Consider the following 27,553-nt stretch of genomic DNA (forward strand, 5'->3'; position numbering starts at 1 on the left):
TCCCTGTCAAGGTTGCCATGGTTGTGGACACCTCAACAGGCACAGGCAAGGAGGCATCAGGCGGGGGCGGGGCAGGGGGTGATGGGGGCTTAGTTTGTTGGATGTCACTGGGATGTAGAGCTAGAGTTCAGTAGGGTGACAGCCACAGGAAAGAAGCTTCCTCTGAACTTGCTGGTTCGGATGCGAAGAGACCTGTAACGCCTCCCGGAGGGGAGTGGGGTGAACAGTCTGTGGTTGGGGTAAGAACAGTCTTTGATGATGCGCGCCTTACGCAAGCATCACTTGCCCTGGATGGCCTCGATGGAGGGGAGTGAGGAACCGGTGATACGTTGGGCAGTTTTCACCACCCTCTGCAATGTTTTCCGGTCGTGGGCAGAGCAGTTGCCATACCAAACTGTGACACAGTTGGTGAGGATGCTCTCGATGTTGCAGTGGTAGACGTTCACCAGGATCTGAGGAGACAGCTGGACCTCAGAAAGAAGAGACGCTGGTGAGCCTTTTTGATCAGGGTAGAGGTGTTGAGGGTCCAAGAGAGGTCCTCAGAGATGTGGACACCCAGAAACTTGAAGCTGGTGACACGCTCCACCTCAGTCCTATTGATGAGAATGGGTGTGTGTGTGCTAGCTTTAGACTTCCTGAAGTCCACAATGAGCTCTTTGGTCTTCTTGGTGTTGAGAGCCAGGTTGTTATCAGTGCACCACAATGTTAGGTGCTGGACCTCCTCCCTGTAGTTGTTGTTGCTGATGAGCCCAGTCACCGTAGTGTCATCTGCAAACTTGACAATGGTGTTAGAGCCATGTACAGGTGTGCAGTCGTAGGTGAAGAGGGAGTAGAGGAGAGGGCTCAGCACACATCCCTGTGGTACACTGGTGTTCAGGGTGATGGTTGAGGAGGTGCGGTTATCTAACCTAACAGACTGAGGCTGTAGGGTCTGTGCACTCACCGTTCGCAGTGCTCAGTCTGAGGAGCGGGATAATAGGTTGTCTTTCAAATTCCCTCTGCACGCAATAGGACAGCGATATGAGTCCCATGCGTTTTCCCTTTATCGGAGCTAGTTGGCTAGTTCAAACGTTTGCCAACTTAAAAAAAGCTTAACTCGTGTCACACTGTTCGCGAACAGCAACATCAATCTTCTTTGTTTTCAAGTAGCAAGGAATTTAAGCCAAACCGTTGCAACTCTGCCATCAATCATTATGTTAAGCCCGCCTAACAACTCTATACACGATTTGATTGGCCTGATAGAAGTTTAATTTTTCGAGCTCACAAGCCAACGGAGAGTTGCTAGACTAGCCCTAGCAGCAAATGTAATTTGCTGCCGCTAGGGTGCGTCTAGATTTCTAGGCTAATGTATGTCATCATTTAACATTAATTTCAACTTGCAATTGAAAGTAAGGAAGGTAGAATAGTAATAATCAATAAGGTCTGCATTCAGGTATTGCCGTAACATGTTGCTCTGAAAACTCAAATTAGCTTTTTTTGCACATAAATCTTGAATTTTATCAACCACAATGAAGAGCAAAATCATATAATGAGTCAAAATATGTATGCCAACATCAAACACCACATATGCATCAGTAATAATAAGATTTGGATTATTTTCTGGGCTCTTATGAGTGTTTTAACAAAAAAAGCCAATAGGCGGAATTTCCTTTTTTTTCAAATCAGAGGGCAGCTTTGAAGGCCTGTACAGCCACAAAGATACAAGATCCAACTTGCTATCATACCATTTTATACTCCAGAGATATGTAGCTTTCAGAAAAATATAGTGAGAATTTCCCCCCCTAAGTGGTAGTGACGACCCCCTGTGGCTCATGGACTACACGGGATCAAAAGAGTATATTACTTACCATATTTTCCAGACTATAAGTCGCTCCTGAGTATAATTCGCATTAGTCAAAAAATGCGTCATGAACAGGAAAAAAACATATATAAGTCGCATTTATTTAGAAATGTATTTCACAAAATCCAAAAATAGAGACTATGTAACTGGACTATTGAAGCCAAAAAGATTAATGTTAATGAAGGAGTGAAGGCAGCCAAGAAGAGGGCCGGATAGGCCTAATTGTAAAGCAAAAGATTCACTGAAAGAAAATGCCATGTGGTACACCAAAATTTAGCTAAAATGTGGAGAATACAATGCAATCAAGCATTTTGGGCAATGTGGAGTCACAAGCTGGCAGCAGATTAAATGCTCATGAGAGAGAAAAAGATGGTTTTAAAAAGACGTGACCGAAGCAAGCCAGGCATAGATCTATAGGCCCGAAGTTAATTGTAAAGCAATTTACAAAAGATTCACTGAACGAAAATGATGATATGGTACATAAAAATGTAGCTAAAAATGTGGAGAATGCAATGCAATCAAGCATTTTGGGCAATGTGGAGTCAATAGCTGGCAGCAGATTAAATGCTCATGAGAGAGATAAAGATGGTTTTAAAAATACGTGACCGAAGCAAGCCAGGCATAGATCTATAGGCCCGACAGTAATTGTAAAGCAATTTACAAAAGATTCACTGAACAAAAATGTTGATGTGGTACATACAGGACGTGCAGACCAAAGCTGCAGCAAGCAGGTGATATTTAGAAATGTATTTCACAAAATCCAAGACCAAGAACAGACAGATGTAACTGGACACATAGAGGCCAAAAATATTGAGAATTCTACAGGGAATGCTAATGAAGACGAAGGAGTGAATAGTGGCAAGAGGCAAGCCGAAGGCTGCTGACGAGTGCCCGCGCTAATTGTGAAGCAATTTACAAAAGATTCACTGAACAAAAATGCTGATGTGGTACATGAAAATTTAGCTAAAAATGTGGAGAATGCAATGCAATCAAGCATTTTGGACGATATATTGGCATAAACTGGTAGGCCTAGCAGAACAATTGCTCGGCTGGCCACCTCCGAGAGAGCGCGAGAAAAAAAGATGCGCATTTAAAACCAGTGCAGGATTGCGGGTATTGCGCATAATAATAAAAGTCCCACAACTCTATCATAATGAGAGAAATTCCCACACATGTTACAGTGCTGTCTGATAACATTAATCTAATAATGGAGCGGCCTGAATGCGGGACTGTTGACTGGACGGACCAACTCTGACTTCAATTGAACCCGATGCAGAGACACACACACGCGCGCACATGGACCACTTTGCTCTCTCTCTCCCTCTCTCATCGCTGAAGTCAAATTATAGCCTAGGAGGTGCTTCTACATCAATCGCGATCGACAGGAAAGGAAACCAAACGTTTAGCGATCAGGAACCGTCAGGAATTTTGTAAACACAGAAGCACGACAGCCTATAACGCCAGAGAACATGGATGTGTTCTCTATTTGAGGAACGATAATCGATTGCGGACATGAACAGACATACAGACACGGAGCGCAAAGTAGGCCTACTTTCACTTTCTAGTGTGCTATTCAGTACGTGAAATATAATTAGTAGCAAAACAGCGATCAAATATTAGCCTACATGGCAGTAAGTTTTGTTTTCAAATGTTTTCATGCATGTCTAGATAACGGGTGAGAAATGTTTAGGAGACAGACTATCGTAAATCTTCAAATTATCGCTGGGGTCTTTTTATTTAGGCTGCGCAAAGCACAGCACCTTTATTTGGGGCATGGCTTACTGTTTGATTATATTGCTAAATATCGGGACTGATGACCACTGAAATCTGCGGGGTATTTGATGATTCACTATTAAGTTTCATGTAAGGGTGTTGGGATTTCCATCCGCTATTGCGAGATAAGCAGGGTTGGATACCTGATTACATTTTATCATGCAAACAATGCAACAATGCTATCTTTTCATTTGACAAGACGTTCACTTTTTAGACTTTTTTAGTAATAAAAAGTAATTAATTAATTAAGTAATAAAGTAAGTAATAACAAAATGATTCATACCCCTGGCAAATATTGATTTTCTTTTGAACAATATGTTTGTTCTTACTTAAAATTACACTTGCACATGCCAAAAGGTTGCAAGACAATGTGGTAAAAACATGGAATAAAAGAAAGTGTGTATCTTTTTTAACATTTTTATGAAAAATTGTGTGTTCAAAATTATTTATACCCTTTTTAAACAATCACTGGAAACATCTTTATTTACCACCACAGCTCTCAAAATGGTTCATAATACCCACCAAGCCTCTTCATGTCTCCACAATGATTGTAGACTGCACCTTTTTAGCAGCAATCTGGGTTTTGAGGCAGGAACGATTATTTGCCATCACTTTGGCCTTGTGCTCACTTTTTTGACGGATTGAGGTCCACTCTAAAATGTTGATATTGTTCTCTGTTAACCATTTCTTGCCTTGTTTGGCTGTATGTTTTGGATCATTGTGTGGTTTAATGTTCAAATGCTGCCTTTTGGGGCAGCCATGGCCTACTGGTTAGGGCTTAGGCCTTTAGGCTTGCCGGTTCGACTTCACTAATTCACGGATTGGGATAAATGCAGAGACCAAATGTCCCTCACGGGATCAAAAGATATACTTACTTACTAACTTACATACTATTGGGGCAGGTCTCTCGGCACACTGCCTGATATTTTCCTCCTAATTTTAATGTAACCTCTTGTTTTAGTGTTACTGTTTACTTTGAGAAAGTCACCAGATCCCCCTGGTTGAAAAACATTAAATAATCATTTTCTCACCCCCACAATTGAAATGGACATGATGTCATTTGGGTTTAATGCTTCCTTTTTTTATGCCAATCTCAGGCCATGTCCCTGGGTCAAAAAAATCCAGCGAAAGCTAAATTCTTTGTCCAGGTGTGCCCTTATAGGTTAAGCTGAGTTGTGCATGTTTGGAGAAGAGTGGAGAAAAATAGTGAGAATTCTTTCATCAATTCTGTGGTGGTGTCTTTTACTTAATGGGCATATTTACTGAAGTAATCTAAAAGTAATCCTAAAGTAATCAGATTACGTTACATGTTTTTGGTAATCCAACTGATTACGTTACTGATTACAAAAATGACCAAGTAATTTGTAGTCAGTAATGGATTACATTTCAAAGTAATCTGACCCAACCCTGGAGATAAGGCATAATTTATTCATGGAACGTGTGTTGTGCTGAAATGGAAACCTTATTCAGCCTAAATTTAGTTATTTTTTAATCATGCATGATTTACTTTTTTATAAAATTCGTAGGCTGATGCCTGGCAGCAACAATTGTGTTTAGCCTAAATGTAGGCTAGGTTACTGCTTCAGCCTCTGGCAAGCTCAGAAGGGGGCGGCATGCAACTGATAGCTTGAGAGCAAGGTGTTGGAGATGTGTAAGACAATGACTTTTCATTGGCAACAATATTAAACCAACCAACAATATAAAATATTAAGAAGAGCTCTTTTATGAGTTAAATTGAAACAAAATTATTACTGGCCTTTATTTGTCCGAATCTGAGGCCCAAACAGAATCCTGGCCGTAATTTGAGGATTTAGGTATGCACGTGTGTTTCAGGCATAGCGCAACCACTAATCTCTGACTGAAAGTGCACAGAACTTGTGCATTTGAGAGCGCTCTCTCGCGGCTAGACAGTAATGTTTCATGTAGGGTTCATGTCAGTTAATATGAATTAACATTTAAAAACATGTTCAATTATATATTTTTTTCATATATAAGTCGCTCCTGACTATAAGTCGCAGGGCCAGCCAAACTATGAAAAAAAGTGTGACTTATAGTCCGGAAAATACGGTACTTACTTATAAATAGTCTGTAATAATGGAGTGCCCACCTGCATGCATTTGGGTTTGTCCTCCAGCAAGGCCCCCTAGATAGTTTATTAATCTTAAAATAACATTTCCAAAATCATTTGGATGGCAAATAAACTCTTAATAGGGCGAATGCCATTTCTGCCACACTCCGAGCAGGTCTTATCGCTTGTAATGCAGACTAAACAACTTGTTGGAGTTAGTCAGCTATGGATGTGCACAGAGTGAGCCTATAAATGATGACAGTAAATGTATGATTGTGAATAGTTGCAGATTCTTCAATTTATGTTCGTAAGCCAAGTAATTGGTCACACGGGTGAGCCCATATCTGGACACAGACAGTTAAAGCACGGGTAGATTTACCTAGTGGGCTAGGCATAGTGATGACGTGCCATGCAAAGCTGATGGTGTCCCCTTGGCTTAAAGCGATGGTTCGGAGTAATTTTACCCTAGGGTCCTTTGCACCATGACCCCGAGCCAAACACCCTCCCAGAACCTTTTTTCCCTTGGTCGAACCCTGGTCGAGTAGCGCTATCAAAAACTAATGACGTTCTGCAGTCGTGATGGAACCAACTTTTATCTCGTAAATTACCCCACTAATAATGCCCTGAATGGTACGAAACTTCTGCAGTAGTACAACTACGACCTTTAGTCCAATAACGAGGCATTAGAAAGTTTGTAAGTGCACCAGGAGTTTATTTAAATAAGACTTGCCTGATTATCTGCTACTATACCGCTGCATCGACGTTTCTTCCGTGATTTGGGAAAAGCCTGTAAAAGTTCTGGCAGGAAGCATGCATAAGGATGTAGATCCAGGAATGCACTAATATTTTGTTCGTAGTCCAGTTTGCAACAATTATTAGTTATTACTAAGTTGTAAACACTTCGGAAAAAAAATATTTAAAACTGGATATACCAAAAAACGTTGATGTAATCGCTTCCTGCAAGGACTTTTACAGGCTTTTCCCAAATCACGGAAGAAACGTTGACGCAGCGGTATAGTAGCAGATAATCAGGCAAGTCTTATTTAAATAAACTCCTGGTGCACTTACAAACTTTCTAATGCCTCGTTATTGGACTAAATGTCGTAGTTGTACTACTGCAGAAGTTTCGTACCATTCAGGGCATTATTTGTGGGGTAATTTACGAGATAAAAGTTGGTTCCATCATGACTGCAGAACGTCATTCGTTTCTGACGGCGCTACTCGACCAGGGCTCGACCAAGGGAAAAAAGGTTCTGGGAGGGTGTTTGGCTCGGGGTCATGGTGCAAAGAACCCTAGGGTAAAATTACTCCGAACCATCGCTTTAACTGTAGATTATGTATGAATCAAGTTCATACATTAATTTCGTTCATGACAGACTGGTGCTAATTGGCAAAGACGAAAAGTTCCCATGAACAACTATTAAAGGCTACTGTTCTCCATGTGTGTTATGCAGATCCAATATGTGAAGACTGTTGAAAAGCAAGCCAAACTGTTTCGGTTACACTTTACTTGACAGTATCAACATAAGAGTGACATGACACTGTCATAAACGTGTCATAAACAAGTCATTAATGTTTATGACATAACGCTTCTGTTATTAAGTGTCATTCAGTTTTTGTCATAACAAGTTGGTTAGGGTTAGGATTAAAGGTGCGATTTGTAGGATTGTTAACGAACGTTCTGTAGGCCAAAATCAAAACACTGGTGAACGTTCTCAAGACTACCAGACGGGAGCCTCTTCTGGGTTGCCAGATGTAATGAAGACTTAGCTAACGTTAGTTGACCTGCAGCTGCTTTAACGTTTCGCCAACCATGACCCAGCTACACATTACGGAAACAGTGAAAACAAAAAATACCTCTCTAACCAACGTAACATATTTAGCTGAAGTTAGCGATGCAGATGAAGTTTAGCATATGGCTACCTGTTGTGGAGAAATATGGCCAGCTCTGCGTCAGACTTGATATTCTTAGTTTGACGAAGACGTCACCATCTCAGGAAGCTCCTCCGATGTCCACTTAATTTGTTTCTTGTTTTAATTTTGGAAATTTGCCTGCCTCTTGTAGGCGTTCATGACTACAACTGACAGCTGTTGACAGTTGGCCTTTGCTAATTTGGCAACCCAAATAGGAGGACGCGCTAGCCCATTATTAATACGCTATTCTAGAATTAATCGTTCAAAACATAAACAAAAATTCCAAGAGATTCCGCCCCGTAACTGATTTTTTTTCATGGGTTTTACAGGGTTTCACGGGTTAGAGTAATGTTGTCAAATAAGCCATTACTTCAATTCATCGTGTTTCCTCACTCTCTGACAACATATGGTGATCATTTTTGGAATGGTTACAGTTTATTTTCCATTATTTCCTACATACTGGACCTTTAACCCTTAGAACCCGATTGACGCAAAGTGCGTCAAAAAACACACCCTTTCTTCTCTGTTACATTGCTCCGGAAATGTTCATCACAGCGAAACCTTTATAGCGTGACAGGGCAGAAGTGGGGCTTTCCAGCGAGACCACGCACTTGTCTGTACGATCAAGTATGAAAATTAAAAAAAAATCATGAAATTAAATCAAATTGCGTCATAGTTGCACAATAGTAAACTATTACTAGCCTATAACCACAAGGCCTACAATAAAGTATTCTGGTCAAATCAGTTCCTATCGCGGGTGACTTCTTCAGAGCCCTATTTCTACTAGCCCTGCTGTCTGTACCACGTCCATTACGGACACTTATCATCACGATTACCACTGCAACCTCCAAGCTATGTTGGGCAGAGGGTCGAAATAAGCATGGTAGCACCTAACAAGCAAAGACGTGTCGTGGAAAAATGAGCCCACGAAAAACCAATCAACCTCCAATTATCACTCTGTATCACTATCACTAGCACTCTGATGAACGCGATCCAAGAAGACACTGGAGACTGAAGAGAGCTGCCGTTGACCAAGTTTAATTCACAAGTACTGACAATGGACAAAGTCTGACCAAGTACCACCAAGCAGTAAAGTGAATCAAGGTGCAGATAACCTGTTCCCATGAGAAGGTGCGCACGATCTGAAGTCTGAACGATTGTGTCTCGCGTTTTATGCTAGGTGTGCGATCCCAGGCCCTCCTAGTTTTCGTACGTCACTCACCCAATCAGAAATCAAGGTTCCTCCCCGTGTCTAATGATTGACACCTAACTGAGCCAATCAGCTAAGTCCGCAGTTATTCCGCTCGATCATAATAGTGGATTTCATTTTGACACTTTTCATTAAAAAAATAAGGTGTTCCTATGCTTCAAGCTAATGCATGGTTTTAAGCTTGGGGTTCTCATATGTCGTTTTAATGTACGGTTTTCCGCTGACATAACTGTTTTGGACACCTTGGACGGTCACGCCTCGGTGCAATTGTCTCAGGGGACGCGGCTTTGATTAATGGCCTATAGTCTCTTATCACCATATAGTTGTCTCAGGCCCCTCATTAGATGGGCTTCTCATGGTGTCTATGTCTGGGGTTCTTTCACTTTAGTGCACTTAGCATCCTATTGCCTGGCGTCAGTCGCTTGTTAATGGAGCGTGAATGATACCTGGATTGCGTGCTTACCGAGGCTTCGAAGAGCGTGAGATCAGGGAAAGAACTTGCTGAAACGGGGAATAAGATCTGCATTACGTGCGATCACTGTTTTGGGGTACGTGCGAACACAGAGATGACTTGGCGAGCGAAACCCACGTGCGGGTGGGTGCATGAACTTTCAAGGGAACAGGACATCATGTTCTTTTTCACTGCAGAGTGGTACTCTGGTCTTTTGCACTTTATGTTGGAAAATTACCACAGACGCACCTCCATTCACAGACTCACCGTTACTATCACTGTCAATAGACGATCGATCATAATCTCCAAAAGGATATTCTCCTTCAGAATCATAATAGGTGAATAACATAGCCTACCTTCTACCTTTTCAACATTTGGAGTAGGCCTATTTCTGCTTCAATTTGTGCAAAACTATGGCCTGCATGCTTCCGCGTCATTACAAATGCACGTCTTCGTGTTTCTCGCGTGTAATACAAGTATTTCCTGAAAACTTTGTGCAGCGATTTTGGGTTTGAATCAAGCTCTGGATGTCTAGCAAATAGTGGAGGAGAGTACAAATGATATGTCACCGTACTTGGATCTATCGTCTATTTTAATCAGTATCGTTGTTTGTCGCAATTAAAAGTACCCCCAAGGGCCGGATTACATTATTATTTTGACATACGTCGCGGGCCGGAATTGGGCCGGACGCGGGCCGGATTTGGTCCGCGGGCCGGGAGTTTGAGACCCCTGATGTATATCGATCCTTCTGGCTTATAAAAACAGACAAAGTGACTGCAAGCACACCCATTACTCTCGTTTGAATTACTCGCGGACCCGTGATCGGGTGAAAGATGAAAGAGGAGACACAGAGCTATCATTTGATACCAAGTACATCCTTCTGGGTTATAAAACAGACGAAGTGACAGCAAAAACTTCATATAGCTGGACTTACCCCACGTTTTTGCCTGTTTTTGTGGCAAAGCATGTTTATAATCCAACGCTATCGTGTGTTTCTCTATGGCAAAGCATGTTCATAATCCGGTTTTGAGATCCTAGCAAATTCCTGCATGGCATCCAATTCAAGACTCACATTGCATCCCAATTTGTTCAGCAAAGAAACACCTTTTTTGCCTTTAGGCCTTAGCCTGGTGGGCCATCCTATATCATTGAAATGTATAGTCTGGAATCGAACCATTCACCTCGCTTAATCCAAGGGGCGGGCAGAGAATTGTCTTTCAAACTGCCTAGGTATGCCAGCGCTACGACCATATCCGTATCCGGTCGGCAAAACGGCAAATACATCCTTCTTCGAAAGGAATGACTTAAGTGCATTGTGTTGCTCAACTTTCAAAGAAAAGCACAAGTCCAACTCCTCCAAAGTTGACGCCAACGCCGATTCAAACAACCGCTCTTCGTTCGCCATAGCCACCTTCCTTGTTGTTCACCGTCGCAGGACTGTCGTTATCCTGTTAAGCCCGCTTTAAGACTCTCTAACAAAATAGAGCGCTGTGATTGGATGAGGTCCACGGCGTCAGCCAATAGAAATTCCTATGGTTTGATACTAGACGTACAGGCTGAGCAAATTAATTTGCCGCCGCTAGGGTGCGTCTAGATTTCTAGGCTATTTAGGCCTACTTTGTTTATGGCAATGCAGTAAAAAGTTGAGAATCATTATGAGTGCATACACACGCAGGCTAACACGCAAACTCGGGTCAAGTCAGGACAGATCAGTTCGTGTCACAGATATGGAGCGCAGAAAGGTAATTTTTCATCACTAAATAAAAAATGGCATTTATTTCCGTAAATCACACACCACATATTTCTGTAAATTGCTTTGTCCCAGAGTAACCCTCCAACATGGCAAGTATATTGCCAGATTCAGGGACAGTCTGCCCTACACACAAATGAAATGCATGTAGCTATGAGCTTGCTGTGGGTGAGATACATGTCGAAATATAAGAATTTTTATAATATGCTTTTTGTATTTTAATTATTTTAAAATCTAATCAATGCTAGCACTAATACATGAAATGATGGTAGATCTGGATAGCTTAGACTCTGCTGACAAAAACAATATATAATATGTGTGTGTGGCACTTGACCAGAATAAATCCTTATGAATAAAGGTAGTGAAAATGCCCTAAGGGTTAGGGTTCATGTGTCATGACAGTGTCATGTGTTCATGACAGTGTCATTTCCAGGGATGGATTACTGCACGGGCCTACTGGGCCCAGGCCCAGGGGCCCAAGAGGTCAGGGGGCCCTGAAGCCCAAGCTTTTGCATGGAATCATTGCCTCAATATCAACAAATCAGGATGTAGGCTATGAATCTGACTGAATATTGGTACCAGAATACAGGGAAATCACATCAAACAAATTAAAAATGTTCTGGGGGAGGACCCCCAAACCCCCCCTCCCACATATGCGACAATTGGTCGGGGGGGGGGGCCTTAATACATCTGGGCCCAGGGGCCTAAAAGTTCATAATCTGTCCATGGTCATTGACGGTCATTGTCACTCTTATGTCGACACTGTCAAGTAAAGTGTTACCACTATTTCCATGTACTCTTATTTACTGTGTGCTCTCAACTTTATATTTAGTTAAAGCTTCTCCCAAATGCATAAACTTAAATCTAATGTCCCATTTGGAAATATGTGACCCTGCAAGGCGAAACCAGTCGTTTTGCGCACGGTGCTATTTTATGAAAATCCACGATAAACAAACGTACGGGTTAAAATGTCGAATTTCACGTTTTCGAAAGTCGACAGTATACAGTCTACACTTTCATATTGTGAATAAATTTCATGAAAAAACATACATTTTGACTGTTAAACCCTGACTTGATTTAGGTGAAGATTCAACACATTTACAGTCATTCACTTCATGTCCACGCCACTATAAGGTTTCACGATAGAGGTAAAATTTACTCAATGTGTCAGCTCTCTATCGTTCTTGGCAGATGCAACCAAATATGAATGTGAAAGACTTGCCTTTCAGGGCACGAACGGTCAAAAGCACAAACTTTTAGAAATATCCTGCTGTCATTTTAGGGACCAGGAGAAGTTTTCTATTGACGTAGCACATTTTAAAAGTATACACAATCTGTGTACACAGAACTTCCTCTCCCCTTACTTCCCCCGAAATACATTAATTATATTCTATAGTGACATCTTATGACCGTCCCAGGCAGTCTATTGTCCCAGGTATTAACTAGGGGGCAGAAAAAGACACTCACTGCATGGTTGATGAAACTGCACAGTCAGTCATCCGCTTCAAAGTCACGCTACCGTAAGGCTAATAATAACTGTGTCCTCACACTATCGCACGTGACAATTTAGTTAAAAAGGTGATTTTCTCCTCTTCTGGCGTATCGTGACAGGAGAACCATGCCAACTTTGGATGTGGTTATCTTAGCGATACTTGTTGCAGTACCATCGATATACATATCATTGGAAAGCTTAGATTATGGTCGTTCATGTGAGCACAATTTAAAAATAAATTTTACCAAAGCGACTGATTTCGTCTTGCAGGGTCACATATGCAGTATGATAACTGTATTTCATAATACAACAGGTGGACAGACAACACTCTCAGCTCAGCAAAAGAATGATGATCCTGAGCCCTGGGGCTTCAGAGGAGGGCTATCAGGAGAGTTTCAGGTAACACTCATACTATTTATCAAAACTCAAAATGAGAAATAAGTACAATACAAAATATTTATGTTTTTTTATGTCTACAGAGGATGCTGCCCAATCATGGGTATAAGGATGTCTTTTACCAGTACTCCAGGCCCACAGCCTATATCATTCGGCCTTATACTCAAAGTGATCAGGTTTGTAGAATCTTCATAGGCCTAATTGGAGTGACTAAGTTTGTGAACTGTGTACCATCAAAAGGATCAGAGCCTGTACTCTGATACACTGTAAGACAGAAAAAAACTATTAGGAGCAGATGTTAGAAATATTTTGGTCTTAGACAAAATATAAAAGTATGATATTTCTGCCAGTTAGTACATATAATAAGGTTTATTTTCAGAAACCTACTTCTGTTCCATTCTGCTCCGTTGCTTGATGAAACACTGAAAACATTTTGTCGCCCCCGCAAGGCTGGAGATTCCAGTGATTTTAGAACACCTAAGAGGCATTATTAGGCATAACACGGACGGAAAGGAGAATACACTTTCTACTACATGTTTGAATCAAAAATTAATGATTCCAAAATTAGTTGTGTTTTTTTTACTGCTGTGTCCCTGAAAATTCTTGCACATTGGCCTAATTTTAATATGCTTTCATCACTGTGCCATTCCACTATGAACATCCTTGTACAGTCAGCCGTACAGCAGATCTTTCAAGAAGTGATGTGTGAGGAAACTCATGGATTTCCAGCTATCAAGGGGGCCATGTTACTGAGTGACAGGTGAGATGATCCTTTAATTGTGCTGCCTGACCAGCAGTTCCCAGCGATGAGGGCGTTGAGTAATATGAATAGTCAGTAGTGTCAAGGCACATTTGAATGAATACCTGATGCCCATGATAGCAACTACAGCTACTACTAGAGTTTTGCTCTGAAACTAGCAAACTACCAAGAAACATTAAAAAACCTTGTAAACACCAACAACAGCGCAGTTGATGCACATATATATGTTAATAGCAGTCTCTTGGTATTTTTGAAGACGTAATGCTGTGAAGGTTTTTCCTACATTTTGGCAGGGTTTACATGGGAACAGCATGTTCACTTTAGCATAAAGTAATTTGAAGATGATAACAAAAGTAATTGCTCTTAAAAACATATCACTTTATAAAATATAAAGGTGTTTACATGGTTCTTTTCATCACTATATGGTTCCATATGTAGCATGGCAGGAAATTAGTTTGTCGACTATACCACGATGGGAATTTCACCCAAAGAAATAGTCCTCTGATCAGTGACTTTAACCAATAAGGCACTGAGGTTCATTTACTTAAACAGCAGGAGACATGGTTCCATTCAGGTTTTTATTAATATAATATAAAAATACAGGCACATTAACACCATACATATACATGCACACACACACAATACACAACCTGTAGAGCTGAGGCTCAGAGGGAGGCCATTGGGTCCAGGCAATGAGCATCCAGAGGGTCATCCAATCAAATGTGATTAATCCCCCCCACACATACTGTACACACACACAGCAGAAATGCTCACATCAGTGGGAAAATGGACACTGCACACAAAAAAGAAAAAGGGGATCTCATCACCAGAAAGAACACTGCCCCTCCACAGTTGACTCTCAGCTCAGCTGGGAGGACAAAGGGAAGAAAAAGTCTGCACACTCCTTGGTATTTTCTTTTCTGATTTTATTTTCTCATGGTTTGGCAAGACTTACGTTTCAACCTTGTTGGTCTTCCTCAGATTCACTGCAAACACAGGCATTGCTCATGGTCTAAATCACCTGGCCTATTATAGTAGGGTGTAGCTGTTAGCTATTTCTACTTAATAATAATAATAATAATTAAATAGTAACATATTTGTTCTGGTGTTTTTTGGCGTAGACTGGTGGCAATAGAGAGGTTGACAAACAACCCATGGTCTGGACCACTTAGTCTCTCCATCATCCAGGCTCGTGCCACTGTTGTGAAGGATGGCTCACTTAATTCACCTCCCCCCCAACCCACACAGGTACACCCCTCCTCCCCCACACATCTAATTACCCCCCCCCACACACACACACACACACACACACACACATAAGTATCCCCAGCCACCTAACCCCCATACACACACCATTTCATCATCCTTCCCCCACACACACTCCATTACCCCCCCCCCACACACACACACACACACACACACACACACACTAGACTGCGGAACGGGCCGCAAATTTCTATCCGAACCCGGACCGCGTCTGACAGAGTTGCGTCCGAACCCGACCCGAAACCGACAGGCATTTTCATTTTTATGTCCGAACCCGACCCGAGCCCGACGCAGATGATGCCTCAGTTATTCATGCTAGTGATTAAACGTTCGCGTTTCTGGATAGCCTATCTTTTTAGCCCAGGGGTGTCAAACTCTTTTTGGTTTAGGGGCCACATACAGCCCATCTGATCTCAAGTGAGCCGGACCAGTGAAATAATTGCAAAATATCCTTTGACAGCTCCAAATCTCCAGGTTAGTTAATATCTAATATCTAATTCTAATTAAATTATACATTCCTTTTAACTTTTTCCACTGCTGCTAATTGCTGCTAATTGCTCAATCGCTAACAATGCTCTAGCAAAATTAATAACAACTCGATTCAGAGGAGGGTGAGATCGGACAGGACAGGGGGATATTATGCGCAGCAGTGCCCCTGCAGTCTGGGGGTGGGGGGGGGGGGGGGGGATACACATTGCAACCAACGGGGAAAATGTAGATTATCATAGTTACGGGTTGGCAACTTGACAATGAATGAGTGGGCCCCCTCTGACAGTGATTTCGAGCAGAACTATAGTGCCCTGGCCAGAACTAAGGGGGCTGGGCACTACCGGGCCCTATATGGTAATTCGAACACTGGTGCTATGTAATATCCACGAGTTAAAATAATAAAGACACCCCTTCAGGAAAAGCGATATAGGCTATGGGAAATATTGGGAAAAGTTCTTAAAGAACATGACAGTACAAGTTATGGTCTATGTAGGCCTACGTTGCGAAGCCATTTAAAAGTATGACAGCCGAAACGGGCAGCCTGCAGGAATAAATCTTATGGCACAGACTACACAGCCATATCTACGTATGTATAGGTTCGCGCATGCATAAAAGTTACCTTAGTTCGTTGTGTTTGTGACTTTAAACAGTGGATGTGCTTTAGTAGGCTAAAGCTTTGTGCTTCATTCAGCATTTTTAAACCAGTTCTTACGCTAACGTTTTGACCAGCAATGTATCTCTCTTGCCTTGCCTCCCCATTTCTATTTTCGAAAGAAGTATGTCCATGGCCAAATCTTATCCTAGTGTTCTAATCCTTGGTGGTTGCGTGCGTGCTTGCGCTCTTATTCTCATTCTCTCTCCTGCGCAAACATTATGTCCTGCATGCCTGCGTGTAGTTCTACTGCATAAAGTTTTGCAAATAAATTAGTTTGTTTTACAGAAATGGACTACTGCATGCAGGCTATAACCAAAAGCACACATTTTGTAAATAAGCAGGTCGGATCGCGGGTCGGGTATAATTTTGTCCTAATTAATATTCGCGGTCCGAGTTGCGGTCGGGTTGATTAAAATATCGGGCGACCGCGGGCCGCTTGTGACCAAACCCGCGCAACATGGTTGTAGCCCCGTGTGTGTATGTGTGCTTATGACATAGCCTATTCTGGCCGTTTTAACCTTGTAAACGTAATTTTTCGACCAGTTTTATTTGATTCACGTAGGGGGGAGGGCCTAGGAGAATTTTTTTGAGCCGGGGGGAGGCCCCTGGAAAAAAAATTTGACCAGGGGGGAGGGCCAGGCAGAACATTTTTAACCCGATGGTCTGGCGACCGGCCCTCCTCCCCCGCTAAATATCGTACAGTCCCTAACACAAGAGGCCCAAGCAAGCATAGCATATTGAAATAGAATTCTTGTCTTACCATTGACGAAAAGTCTTGAAATGAACTGCAACAATGAAACTACAGTGCCTCTGTCACTGATCCATATCGACGTTAATTGGGGCAACTCGAGGAAATCCTCATCCAGTTGAACAAGACGACCTTATAGCCTACCGGTAGCCTATGTCTTTACCACAGTAGCCTATGCAACGCAAATAATCTTAAAATCTCCTGATAGGCTAACAACTTTTTTTAACGTCACCCAAGACTGTGCTTATGTGCATATGTGCAAAATGTGCATAACCATTTGTTTATGTCCCCAGATGGCTTAGGGGATTATTGTCCGTCCAAACGGTGCATTGTTGGCCCCACAGATATTCCCGAAACTTGTCGGTCATGGCCCACTTCATTCCAAGGAACTCCAGCTTCATCGAACTGTAGTTCCTTTCCGCTGGACTGAGACTACGACTAGCGTAAGCGATTGGCCGGATCTTTCCTCGCTGCTCCTGCGATAGCACTGCTCCGAGACCGATGTGGCTGGCATCCACCTCCAGGATAAATGGTAGGTTAAAATCAGCGAACGCCAAAGTGGGGGCACTCACTAACCTCTGCTTCAATGCCTGGAAGCTGGTCTCAGAGGCATCGGTCCACGCCCCATCAAGCCGTGGCCCTTGGCCCTTCCGGGTCTTGGTGCCGGCCAGCTCTGCCACCAGCCGGTTTAAAGGCGCTGCCAGCTTGGAAAAGCCCTCAACAAATCGCCTGTAATATCCTGCGAAACCAAGGAAAGACCTCAGGTCGGACACGGTGGTGGGACGGGGCCACTTAGCCACTGCAGACACCTTGGCTGGGTCAGTGGATACCCCTTTGCGGGATACAAGGTGGCCCAAATACTGGACTTCCTTCTGGAAAAAGCAGCATTTCTCCAGCTTGGCTTTTAGTCCCTCCTTCTGTAGACGGCTCAACACTAGATCCAGACGATGTATATGTTCTTCGACACTGGAAGAAAAAACAATTATATCGTCCAGATACAGTAACAGGGACTGACAATGTTGTGCTCCAAACATTCTCTCCATTAGCCGTTGGAAAGTGCCTGGAGCGTTACAAAGTCCAAAGGCCATGCGGTTAAATTCAAATAACCCAAAAGGCGTGCAGAAGGCCGTCTTTGAACGGTCTTGTTCGGTTACAGGTACCTGGTTATACCCGCTAGCCAGGTCCAGCGTGGAGAACCACTGAGCCCCTGATAGTGCATCCAAGGACTCCTCGATGCGGGGGAGAGGGAAGGCATCTTTCCTGGTCCTGCTGTTGAGCTGCCTGTAATCAACACACATACGCAGGCCGCCACATTTCTTCCGCACGATCACAATGGGAGAGGCATAGGGGCTACTACTTTCTCGTATGACCTGGCTGTCTAGTAACTGTCGCAGGTGGGCCTTAACCGCATCATAATCAGAAGGGGGGAGACGCCTGTACCGTTGCCTGACTGGTTTGTCGTCCAGCAGAGGAATATCATGGGAGATCAGATTAGTACAGCCCAGGTCACCCTCAAAAGCAGAGAACACCGACTCGTGTTTTAACAGGAATGCCCTTACCTGTTCTTGCTCAACCCCCAATAGCGCTGACAAATCAAGGGACTGAATCTGCTCCCTCACTGACTTAGGCCTGGCTTCCCCATCAGAAGCCTGCATGCTAGCCACAACAGCCTCTATTTCTGGTGGGTCTTCAGAAATCCCCACAGGGAGGCCCTCAACAGTGGCGTGAACAAGCAACCCTAGCGAATGGCGGGGGTATTGCACGTGTAAACCCCACGTTGACTACAGGGATGAAAGCTGTTCCTTGTTCTACGCGAACTAGCGCAGGCGAAACCAGGAGACCACTAGGTAAGGAGCCGCTAGCCGGTTCCAACAGGACAGCAGGAGCATCACAAAAGTGAGGAGAGCAGGTGGCTGCCACCAATTTTACCGTGCCTCCAGGTATATGAATGGGTCTTCTACCTCTAATTTTAGCTACACCCGTTTCAGATGGAGGAGAGCTGAGCTGGACCCGATGACAATGCTGCAAGGCGTGCCGCCATGGGAGTGAGGCATGAACTACCGGTGGGAGATCGAACAAAGACGAACCATGTTGGCCAAATAGTTCAGCATAGCATTCGCGAATAACATTCATTCCAAGCACACCTGGTACAAGTGGAGGGGCGAGCTGACCTGGGGGATCTTTAACCACTAGCCAACCTCGTTGGGGGATTACCTTCCCCAGCACTTCAACCGTCAGCTCAGCATACCCAGTATAGGGTATGTCTAGACCATTTGCGGCCCGAAGCTGCAACCAATTACACTGTTGAAGTTTATCCTTGAAGTGTTGCGCAAAGAAACTCTCCACCAGGGTAGATACCATAGATCCTGTGTCTAAAAGACAATTGACAACTACTCCCCTACTCTCACAGCTAACTTCGGGCACTGAGCGACAAGGGAGGTTACAGGGTGGCTAAGAGTGTCCTCATTCTGAGAGCCGCTAAAGTCCCCTCTCAGCGTGTGGCTCTGCACACTGAAGGGAGCTAGTTTTCCGGCTGAGAAACTGAGACAACATTAGCCTGAGCTTGGGCCTGGGGAATGTGACTAGGAGCCACCACTCTCTCATTATCGCACTCTCGTGCATAATGACCAGGCTTTAGGCAACGCTTACAAATGACCGTTGACGGGCGACTAACTGGAGAGGGGCGACTGGAGTAGGCTGGGCGGGCTGCTCCTTGTAAAGAAGTTAAGGCATTAGTTAAGTGGTTGATCTGTTCTTGTTGCTTCAGCAACATGGACCGCAGCTCGGCCATTTCTGAACTTGCCATACTGACAGGTGGTGAGGCTCTGCCTGGCTGAGTTTTGGAGTAATGCATAGCGCAAAGAGAGGGAACTGAATGGCTCCTACCTCTATTGAAGTCACTGGGCCTGCCCTCACACTCCCACCGGATGGCGGCAGCATGCACTTCCAGCATGGACATCCCTGGGGTCTGACGGACAAGTCTCTTCAATTCCCTGCGGAGGTCAGAGTCAATGACATGCTCTGTAAACTGGTCACGGAGCAGCATGTCAGACTGGGGCACTGAGTCAGGGGAAACCTGTTTAACTTTATCCATCAGAGAAAAAAGAGCATGCGAATATTCTTGTAAAGATTCACCGTCCAATTGTTTTCTAGAAAAGAAACGTTCTTGCAAGGCAACATAAGACTGGGAGCACCCATAAAGTTCTTTGAGAATATCTGCAATCTTTTCTGGGTTTTCCCGATCAGCTCTTGGCCTATAACGGATCTCATCTTTAGCCTCCCCATCCAGATGATCAAACATAAAGTAAGCAGTGTCAAGTGCGCCCAAATGTCTAGTACGTGCACAAACTTCCACCTCTTCCACCCACTCAACAATGCCAATACCCACCCTACCCCGAAATACAGGACACTTCCGTTCCCTAGGAAGATAAACCAGTCGTTCATGAGAAACAGGGTTAGTAGGGTTAGCAGAATAGTCTGGCTGAGGCGGCTGTGGTTGCCGTTGCTGCTGCAGGTGGTCGTTGTCTGCCTGCAGCTGACGAATCTGTTCTCTCAGCTGTTCCACTTCCTCCATTGCTGCAACAGAACAATGCCCACGTTACTGGAGAGGCGGTGGGGTAGTCAGTGGCCTTCCAACTGCTCCTTTAGGTCCCACGCCGTGCCCACTGCTGCTTTGCCTTTAAACTATTACTATGCCTTTTAAATCAAAAAGTGTACATGAACAGAAAAAAAACAAATAGCCCAAAGAATAAAAGACACGTCTCTGTGTGTAATAATCCTGCCGACTACGCCACTTTGTGACCTTGTGAAACTTTGACCAGATCTAGACTTAAAGGTTCTTGACTACGCCACCTGGTGCCTCTCACACCAAGATATAATTTACACATTAACTGCTGAATACCTGATCTCAGGCAAGCAGGTTCATAGGAATACACCAAAGATGAACTAGACAGAGACGTGCTTTCAGTATAAAAAATAACAGTACTTTATTAGGCAATACTGTAATTAAAAGAGCCACACCGTTATGACAGAGGCACAATAGGTGCGAACGGTAAGGACGGGCCTAAAGGGGGAGACCAAGACTGGTATTGGCTGCTACCAGGGACAATATCATTAACAATGTACAGGACAATACTGATTCGCTGTCAAGGTAGGTTACCTGTCCGGGATAAGCGTGAAGTTCACCAACCGTGCTCTGGACTCTGGTGCCTACAGTCAAATGCATACACACACGCACACACACACATAGGCACAACCACTACAAGCAAGTGATTCAATCAATATTGTGAGGTGCAGGTTACCACTACAATACGCGGTGCAGTGCGCAAAGGCGGATCCAGGAACCTCTTATGAGCAGCTGCTCTAGTACTCTGAAAAGGGGGACAAGGATGAGGAGGTTGTTATTACTAACCAGTTAAATACAGTATACAGCTGGGCAAAATCTTAACAGGACAATGCACACTACTGGAACAGCCAATACATCAGTCGGAGGGGGGGGGCACTAGACGGAGGTCACGGCAAAATAACCAAACAAAAGAAAGAAAAGAAAATATAAGGAAAGGCAACTGTACACTTAATTTAGGCAAGGCAAAGCAGCAGGAGCAATCTGCCTGCAGACACAAAAGCATTAACATTAGTGCTTGATAGACATAGGCACAGATAACATCACGTCACATAGTATAACAAACATTTCATACCAAACATTCCTTTTTTTTCTTTTACCTCAAGGTGACTCGGAAACCACACGAAATGACAGTAGAAAAGCAGCCCTTGCGTCAGTCTTCACAATCCTACATCACAGTTGTTACACACAACATATTCATTTGATACGTTTCCATTATTAAGGTTTGACAATTAACAAGAACATGCATTACATCAGGGAAACACACTCATTTTGCATTGCGTTGTGTTCCAGGCTATTGGTCCTAACACACCGGTTCTCCTGGTAACACAATAAACCTTTACCTTGTGGATGCCGCGTCTTAACGCTGTACAGCTACCCGGCGGGTGCCTTGCCCAAGACCTTCGGTAGTACACAGCACGACTACCCGGAAGCGTCTGGCAATCAGTCCGACACCTATTTCCCAATAGCCCAGTGTTAGATAAACATAACTAAATACTTGGCTTGCTACCTTATATAAACATTTTCACATACCTTGGTTGCACAGGGGAACGCGTATCCAAACCGTAACAAGGCTGTAGTTTTATCTGGATGTCAGAGAATCTCTCTTAGCCTGACGCTAAAACTATTTTATAGAAACTGGCCTAGCCGCCAATGAATTGTTAGCCACTCAGCAGCTAGCTGGGCACCATGACGTCAGGGGGCTACCGTAGCTGCGGAGGGACAAACTTCACACAGACCGTTATCACTCTGCCGGTTACATTTTTACATTTTACTTTAATCTCAAAAAACAAACGTTTGCATCATGTAAAGCAGACCTGTTGGTTACCCAACATAATAAGGAATTTTAAATGTAAAGCTTCCAATGCATATCGCCCCCATGTGTCCAAACCTGAACCGAACCCGACCCTGGGCTCGGGTCGGGTAGCCACACTCTAGTGTAGACTTTAATCCATTTTTTAAGATGAGTTTAAAAAATAACAAAATGTGGAAAACTTGAAAAGGTCTGAAAACATTCCGGTTGCACTGTACAAAAATAATTTGGTCACCTTAGGCCCTACGGTTCTCGAGATATTCACAGAAAACTGTGTCCGCCTTACCCTCCTTTTGGGGGGGTCCGGTGCGGCAGGTGGGCAACGGATCAAAACGAAAAGTAATGGTTCTGTGTCATCCTTGAGAGGCTACATGCCTACCAAGTTTCGTGCAGCCTGGTCTGTCAGTGTTTTGGGAATGACACAAAACTACTGAAGAAAAAAAACAAAATAAATAAATAAATAAAAAGATCCGGAAGAAAAAAAACTTCTTCCGAGCGCAACAGTCATAAAAGAAAATCAAGGGACAAATGGCAGGTGTAAGGTTTTTTTTAATGAATGTATTTGTAGTATGATGCATTCTCTCTGCGAAAATAAAGTCTGTTACACTTTAATCGCTAAGGTTCTTTGGTTAAACTTTTCTGGCTGTCAAAATTAACAAGGTTCTTGCAACTGGACTTGCAACTCACCATGGCAACTAGCGGCTTCATTGCTTCTTCTACGGTGTGAAGTAGGTAGCGATAGCCTTTTCACAACAGCAACAAACAGCAACACCTCTGTTTAGGAGAATATTGCAACTAGTTCCGCCACCACCACGTGCGAAATGGTTAGGCACTCCCGTGATGTCACATTGTCGCATGACAGGTCGGGAATGGCGAGTATGTAAAAGTCAATTAATGATCACAAACGTTTAAATAATGACAATGGGTCTAGGTATATGTGATAACAATGTGTAGTGGGCAGTGGAATAATTATTGGTTTCCGTTTGTGGCGACTGCTGACTGAGATAAGGGATGAGATTAAATAGATCCTGGAATTTAGCCTGGTCTGGAGCAGGCTAGCTCCAAAGAATAAATCGCCATGGTAACTTATACCATAACATATCCTGCTGCCCCCTATCCCGCTTTTGTGCAACTGGATCACGGATAAATTGAGCCAGGATAACCAAGATATCCCGGCTTAATCCCTTATCCTAGTTTTGTGCAATAGGCCCCAGGTCCATATTAATATAAACTGCATCAGATTATTTTTCATGCCCACCTTGAGACTTGCAATTAAATATGAATATCTTGATTGTACTGTGCTGTATAGACTTGCATGTGGTCAACTCTGTCCCTCACCCAACTGTGCCTTCCTGATGGAGGATGAAAGTGGAGTTTGTGGATATGCCTTGGGACTCAGCGATGACAAATCTACTGCTTTCAAGGGCCAGGTGGGACAAACATTATGTCATGAAAAGTCTAGCTGCTATTTTGTAATATTGGAAGAAACACACATCAGTGTGTTTCAAAGATGATCTTGTACAGAGCCTAGAACATTGATTACACACACAAGATATAAAATGCCCAACAATCAAAATCAAATCAACATTTGGTGAGACATACCTTTGTCTTCAAACATCATCAATTTGCCAATAGGTGTGCATGCATCACAGAAATTACTGTTATTTGGTATTCAGTTTCGGATTCCGCCAAATCTTAAATAATGGATTCGGTATACAGCAGTATTTCATAAATGTATTAAAAATAAAAGAAATAAAAAAGAAATATCCCATTTACATAAGTATTCAGACCCTTTGTTATGACGCTTGCAATTGAACTCTGATGCATCCTACTTCTATCAATGGTCATTGAGATGCTTCTACAACTTGATTGGAGTCCACCTGTGCCTAAATTACTCATTGGACATTATTGTTCCTAAAAACGGGTGTATACAGGTGTTGCAATATATATACCCAGTGCTAGGTTTGACTACTGTATTGGACAATCACGGATGTTTGCAAGTCTGTGTGACAAAGTTTTGCGGGAATCGGAATACATCTGGATAGACGGCCGTTTACTTTGTCCTGATACTCCCGGATATACTACTTTTCACGCAGTGTATCAGTGCAGCTCAGTGCCTGGTTTCTTCCACACACCATTGGGAATTGTGACCAAATAGTTCAATCTTTGTTTCATCAGACCAGAGGATTTTACTTCTCATGGTCTGAGAGTCGTTCAGGTGCTTTTTGGAAAACAAAAAAATGGCTACGGCCTGGACAATCTACCATAAAGGCCTGATGGAGTGCTGCACTGATAGTTGTCCTTTCTGTAATGGTTCCCCCATGTCCACAAAGGAACAATGGATCTCATTCATAGTGACCATTGGGTCCTTGATTACTTGTCTGACCAAGGCCCTTTGTCCCTGATTACTCAGTTTGGCTGGGAGGCAAGATATATAGATAGACTGTTGCTTGTTCCAAATCTTTTCAATTTGAGAATGATGGAGGCTACCGCACTCTTGGGCAATTTCAATGCTGCAGAAATTTTCTTGTATCCATTCCCAGATCTGTCTTCACACAACCGTCTCACAGGTCTACGCAAAATTCTCTCGACCTCGTGGCTTGGTTTTCACTCTGACATACACCATCAACTGTGAGACCTTATATAGATAGATGTGTGCCTCTTCTAATAATGTCCAATGAATTAATTTAGGCATAGGTGGACTCCAATCAAGTTGTAGAAAAATCTCAACAACCATTGATAGAAGTAGGATGCACCAGAACTCAATTGCAAGCGTCATAACAAAGGGTCTGAATACTTATGTAAATAGATATTTCACATTTTATTTTTTTTATAAATTTACAAAACTCTCCAAACACCTGTTTTTTGTGGAATATTGGATCACTGTGTGTAGATTGATGAGGGAATCCATTTTAAGATGATTCTGAAACAAAATGTGGAAAACTTGAAAGGGACTTAAAACTTTCCGTTTGCAGTGTGTTAAAAAACAATTTTCACCATATCATTAGCTTAGCTAAGTTGTATTCTTTACACATGCTCCTGTCTTGTTGTCCTTTCTTCTCTATATGTGCAGTATCCTGAGTCTCTCCTGTGTGATAATCCATCTGTGATTACAATGCAAATACTCCCAAAAGTGTCTGACCTCAGTGTTGCAAAACGCTTGATAGAATGTCTGCTTTCAGCATTAAGAACAACAGGTGAGCAGCATTAAGATAGTAAAATACACATAAAAAATAATATAATCAATCATTTTGACATCAAGATAGTATTGCCAGGTTATTTTCTTGTTGGTCCTGTAAATGTTCACCATTTCACAATTTTTCCATTCCCTACCTTCATCTATGTCACAAAATTGTGTAGGTTGTAAAGCGTTTTTCTGCGAACTAAGAGAAAGAGAGAAGAGGATGTTGGATGTCCTAACCCAAATGGGCTCTTTCAGAAAGATGACAATGGAAGGCCTTCCAGATGATCTAATAATCATGAGAACAGCAGAACAAATGTGAACAGCAGAACAAAATGTTGTGGGGTGGGGTGCTAGAAGTAAGAATTCAGATGATCAAAAATCATTTTGCTGATTAAAAAATCAATATGACCGGTAAGTCCAATAATGATTTATAATGCAAATCCCAGGTACTACACATTGCTTATGATACATGTACCATACATTACTACAACTACACAAAGTATCTTGTATGAATATAAAATTAAGCTGTACTATTATTGATTGCTTATTCATTGCTTTGAATGGGAACTCCAGCCGGTTTTTTTTACATAGAGCCCTGTTGTTTGAGGTCATCGAGTACTGTTGGTAGGAAAAAGAAAAGAAAAAAATCGGTGCTACATGGATCGAGTTATCCTGCTAGTGGCTAGTGCTGCCAGGGGGCTACAAGGGTATACTATGGGGGCAGAATTTAGACTGTATTTGTGCCCCTTGAAAAACAAAAAAAGTGTTGTGCTGTAAATCATTAAACACACATTAAAAAGAGAAAACATCTGTGAAAAATTATTTTTTAATGTCTTCATTTTTTGTCAAGGTTTTTTATTGGAGAATCATTACAAAGGAGGTACAAAAAATACAGTATAACAACAATGAACAAGTGGATCAGAGAAAAAAAGGCACCCATAAGGAGACCAAAGAGAAAGAAAGAAAAGACAACACAAGAAATCCTAATCCACTAAATTCCTCTTAGCCATTTTCCCAAAATCCATCAGAAATTTCAAATCATAGTTCCTCCTCCCAAGCATCTTTAATTGCACTTGGTGTGGGTATGTGGAGAGCTTGTGTGTCATTCAGGGATGAGATGGAATAGCTGTTGAAATTATGTCTAAGGTGCCTGTCTAAGCAGGGGGGTCTGGCTGTCAGGGTTGCAGTATGGAGAGCTGGACCGAGGCGCAGGGCAAGTTGAGATCGAGGCACACTTAAACTTGAGAACAGGAATCTTTAATGTGAATGCACCAGGGGCGGAGCTACGTGGTGGCCAGGGGGGGCCACGGCCACCACTGGTCAAAGCTTGGCCACCCTGCTGGCCCCCCCAGCTCCGTTCAGTGAAAATTAAAAAAAAAAAAGAATTGCTGCCGTTTTCGACAACACTTTGCAAAGCAGGGACTGAACCAATTACTGCACTCTATCTACGACCATTGGCCCAGTCAGGAAGTGTAGCCTGATCACATCGTGAGTAGGCCTAGTGCAGCAGCAGCAGCAGCGGGACAATTCATGTCATCTGTTAAAAACACTTGACAGTAGACTAGGCTAGCCTACTACTTAACCTCAGTAACAGGTGAGTTGATGAGTTGGAACATTAATGCTAATAAGATGTTAGAATGTGTCACGAATCATAGCCAAGTGAGCTGCGTTGGGCTGTCCTTGTTAGGTAGCCTATAGGCTCTGACATTGATGTGTGGGGTTGATCAAAAATAATCGGATGCCCGTGGGAACGCTGTTACAAGAATATTTCGATAAAATTCGGGTGAAATGCAAGCATATTAGGCACATATCTCCAGATGATTCCAGGTAGGCTAATAGGGCCTAGCCTAGGCTACTTTATAAATACATAATTTGCTGACTGTGTGTGGTTCTTGCCATAGCAGGCAGAGGCAGGCTGCTTTGCCTGAATTCTTTGTTACATTGCTCCGGAACTGTTCATCGCAGCGAGATGAAACCTTAATTGCGTGACAGAGCAGAAGTGGGGCTTTCCAACGAGACTAAACACGTGTCTGTGCGATCAAGTATGAAAATAAAAATAAATATCATGTAATTAAATAAAATTGATTCATATTTACAGTTCACATGCGCACCCATTACTCTA

The 27,553-nt window shown here is 42.9% G+C and overlaps 1 protein-coding gene across 1 annotated transcript in view; it reads left to right on the forward strand.

Moving 5' to 3' along the window:
- The window catches only part of ogal (O-GlcNAcase like), a 133,027-nt gene extending 106,861 nt beyond the window's left edge, over positions 1-26,166 (forward strand). Inside the window, exons 12-17 of the mRNA XM_076277748.1 lie at positions 12,812-12,897; positions 12,978-13,070; positions 13,566-13,654; positions 23,557-23,677; positions 25,321-25,444; positions 25,608-26,166. Of these exons, the coding sequence (XP_076133863.1) occupies positions 12,812-12,897; positions 12,978-13,070; positions 13,566-13,654; positions 23,557-23,677; positions 25,321-25,444; positions 25,608-25,750 (656 nt within the window). The 3' untranslated portion in view covers positions 25,751-26,166. The remainder of the gene's footprint in view (positions 1-12,811; positions 12,898-12,977; positions 13,071-13,565; positions 13,655-23,556; positions 23,678-25,320; positions 25,445-25,607) is intronic.
- Positions 26,167-27,553: the final 1,387 nt, after the last annotated feature.

Source organism: Alosa pseudoharengus, unplaced genomic scaffold (genome assembly GCF_046254945.1).
Source record: "Alosa pseudoharengus isolate Yale_2024_CS ecotype anadromous, Long Island Sound unplaced genomic scaffold, YU_APseudo_1.1 YU_APseudo_1.1_scf_11, whole genome shotgun sequence".
NCBI lineage: Eukaryota > Metazoa > Chordata > Actinopteri > Clupeiformes > Clupeidae > Alosa > Alosa pseudoharengus.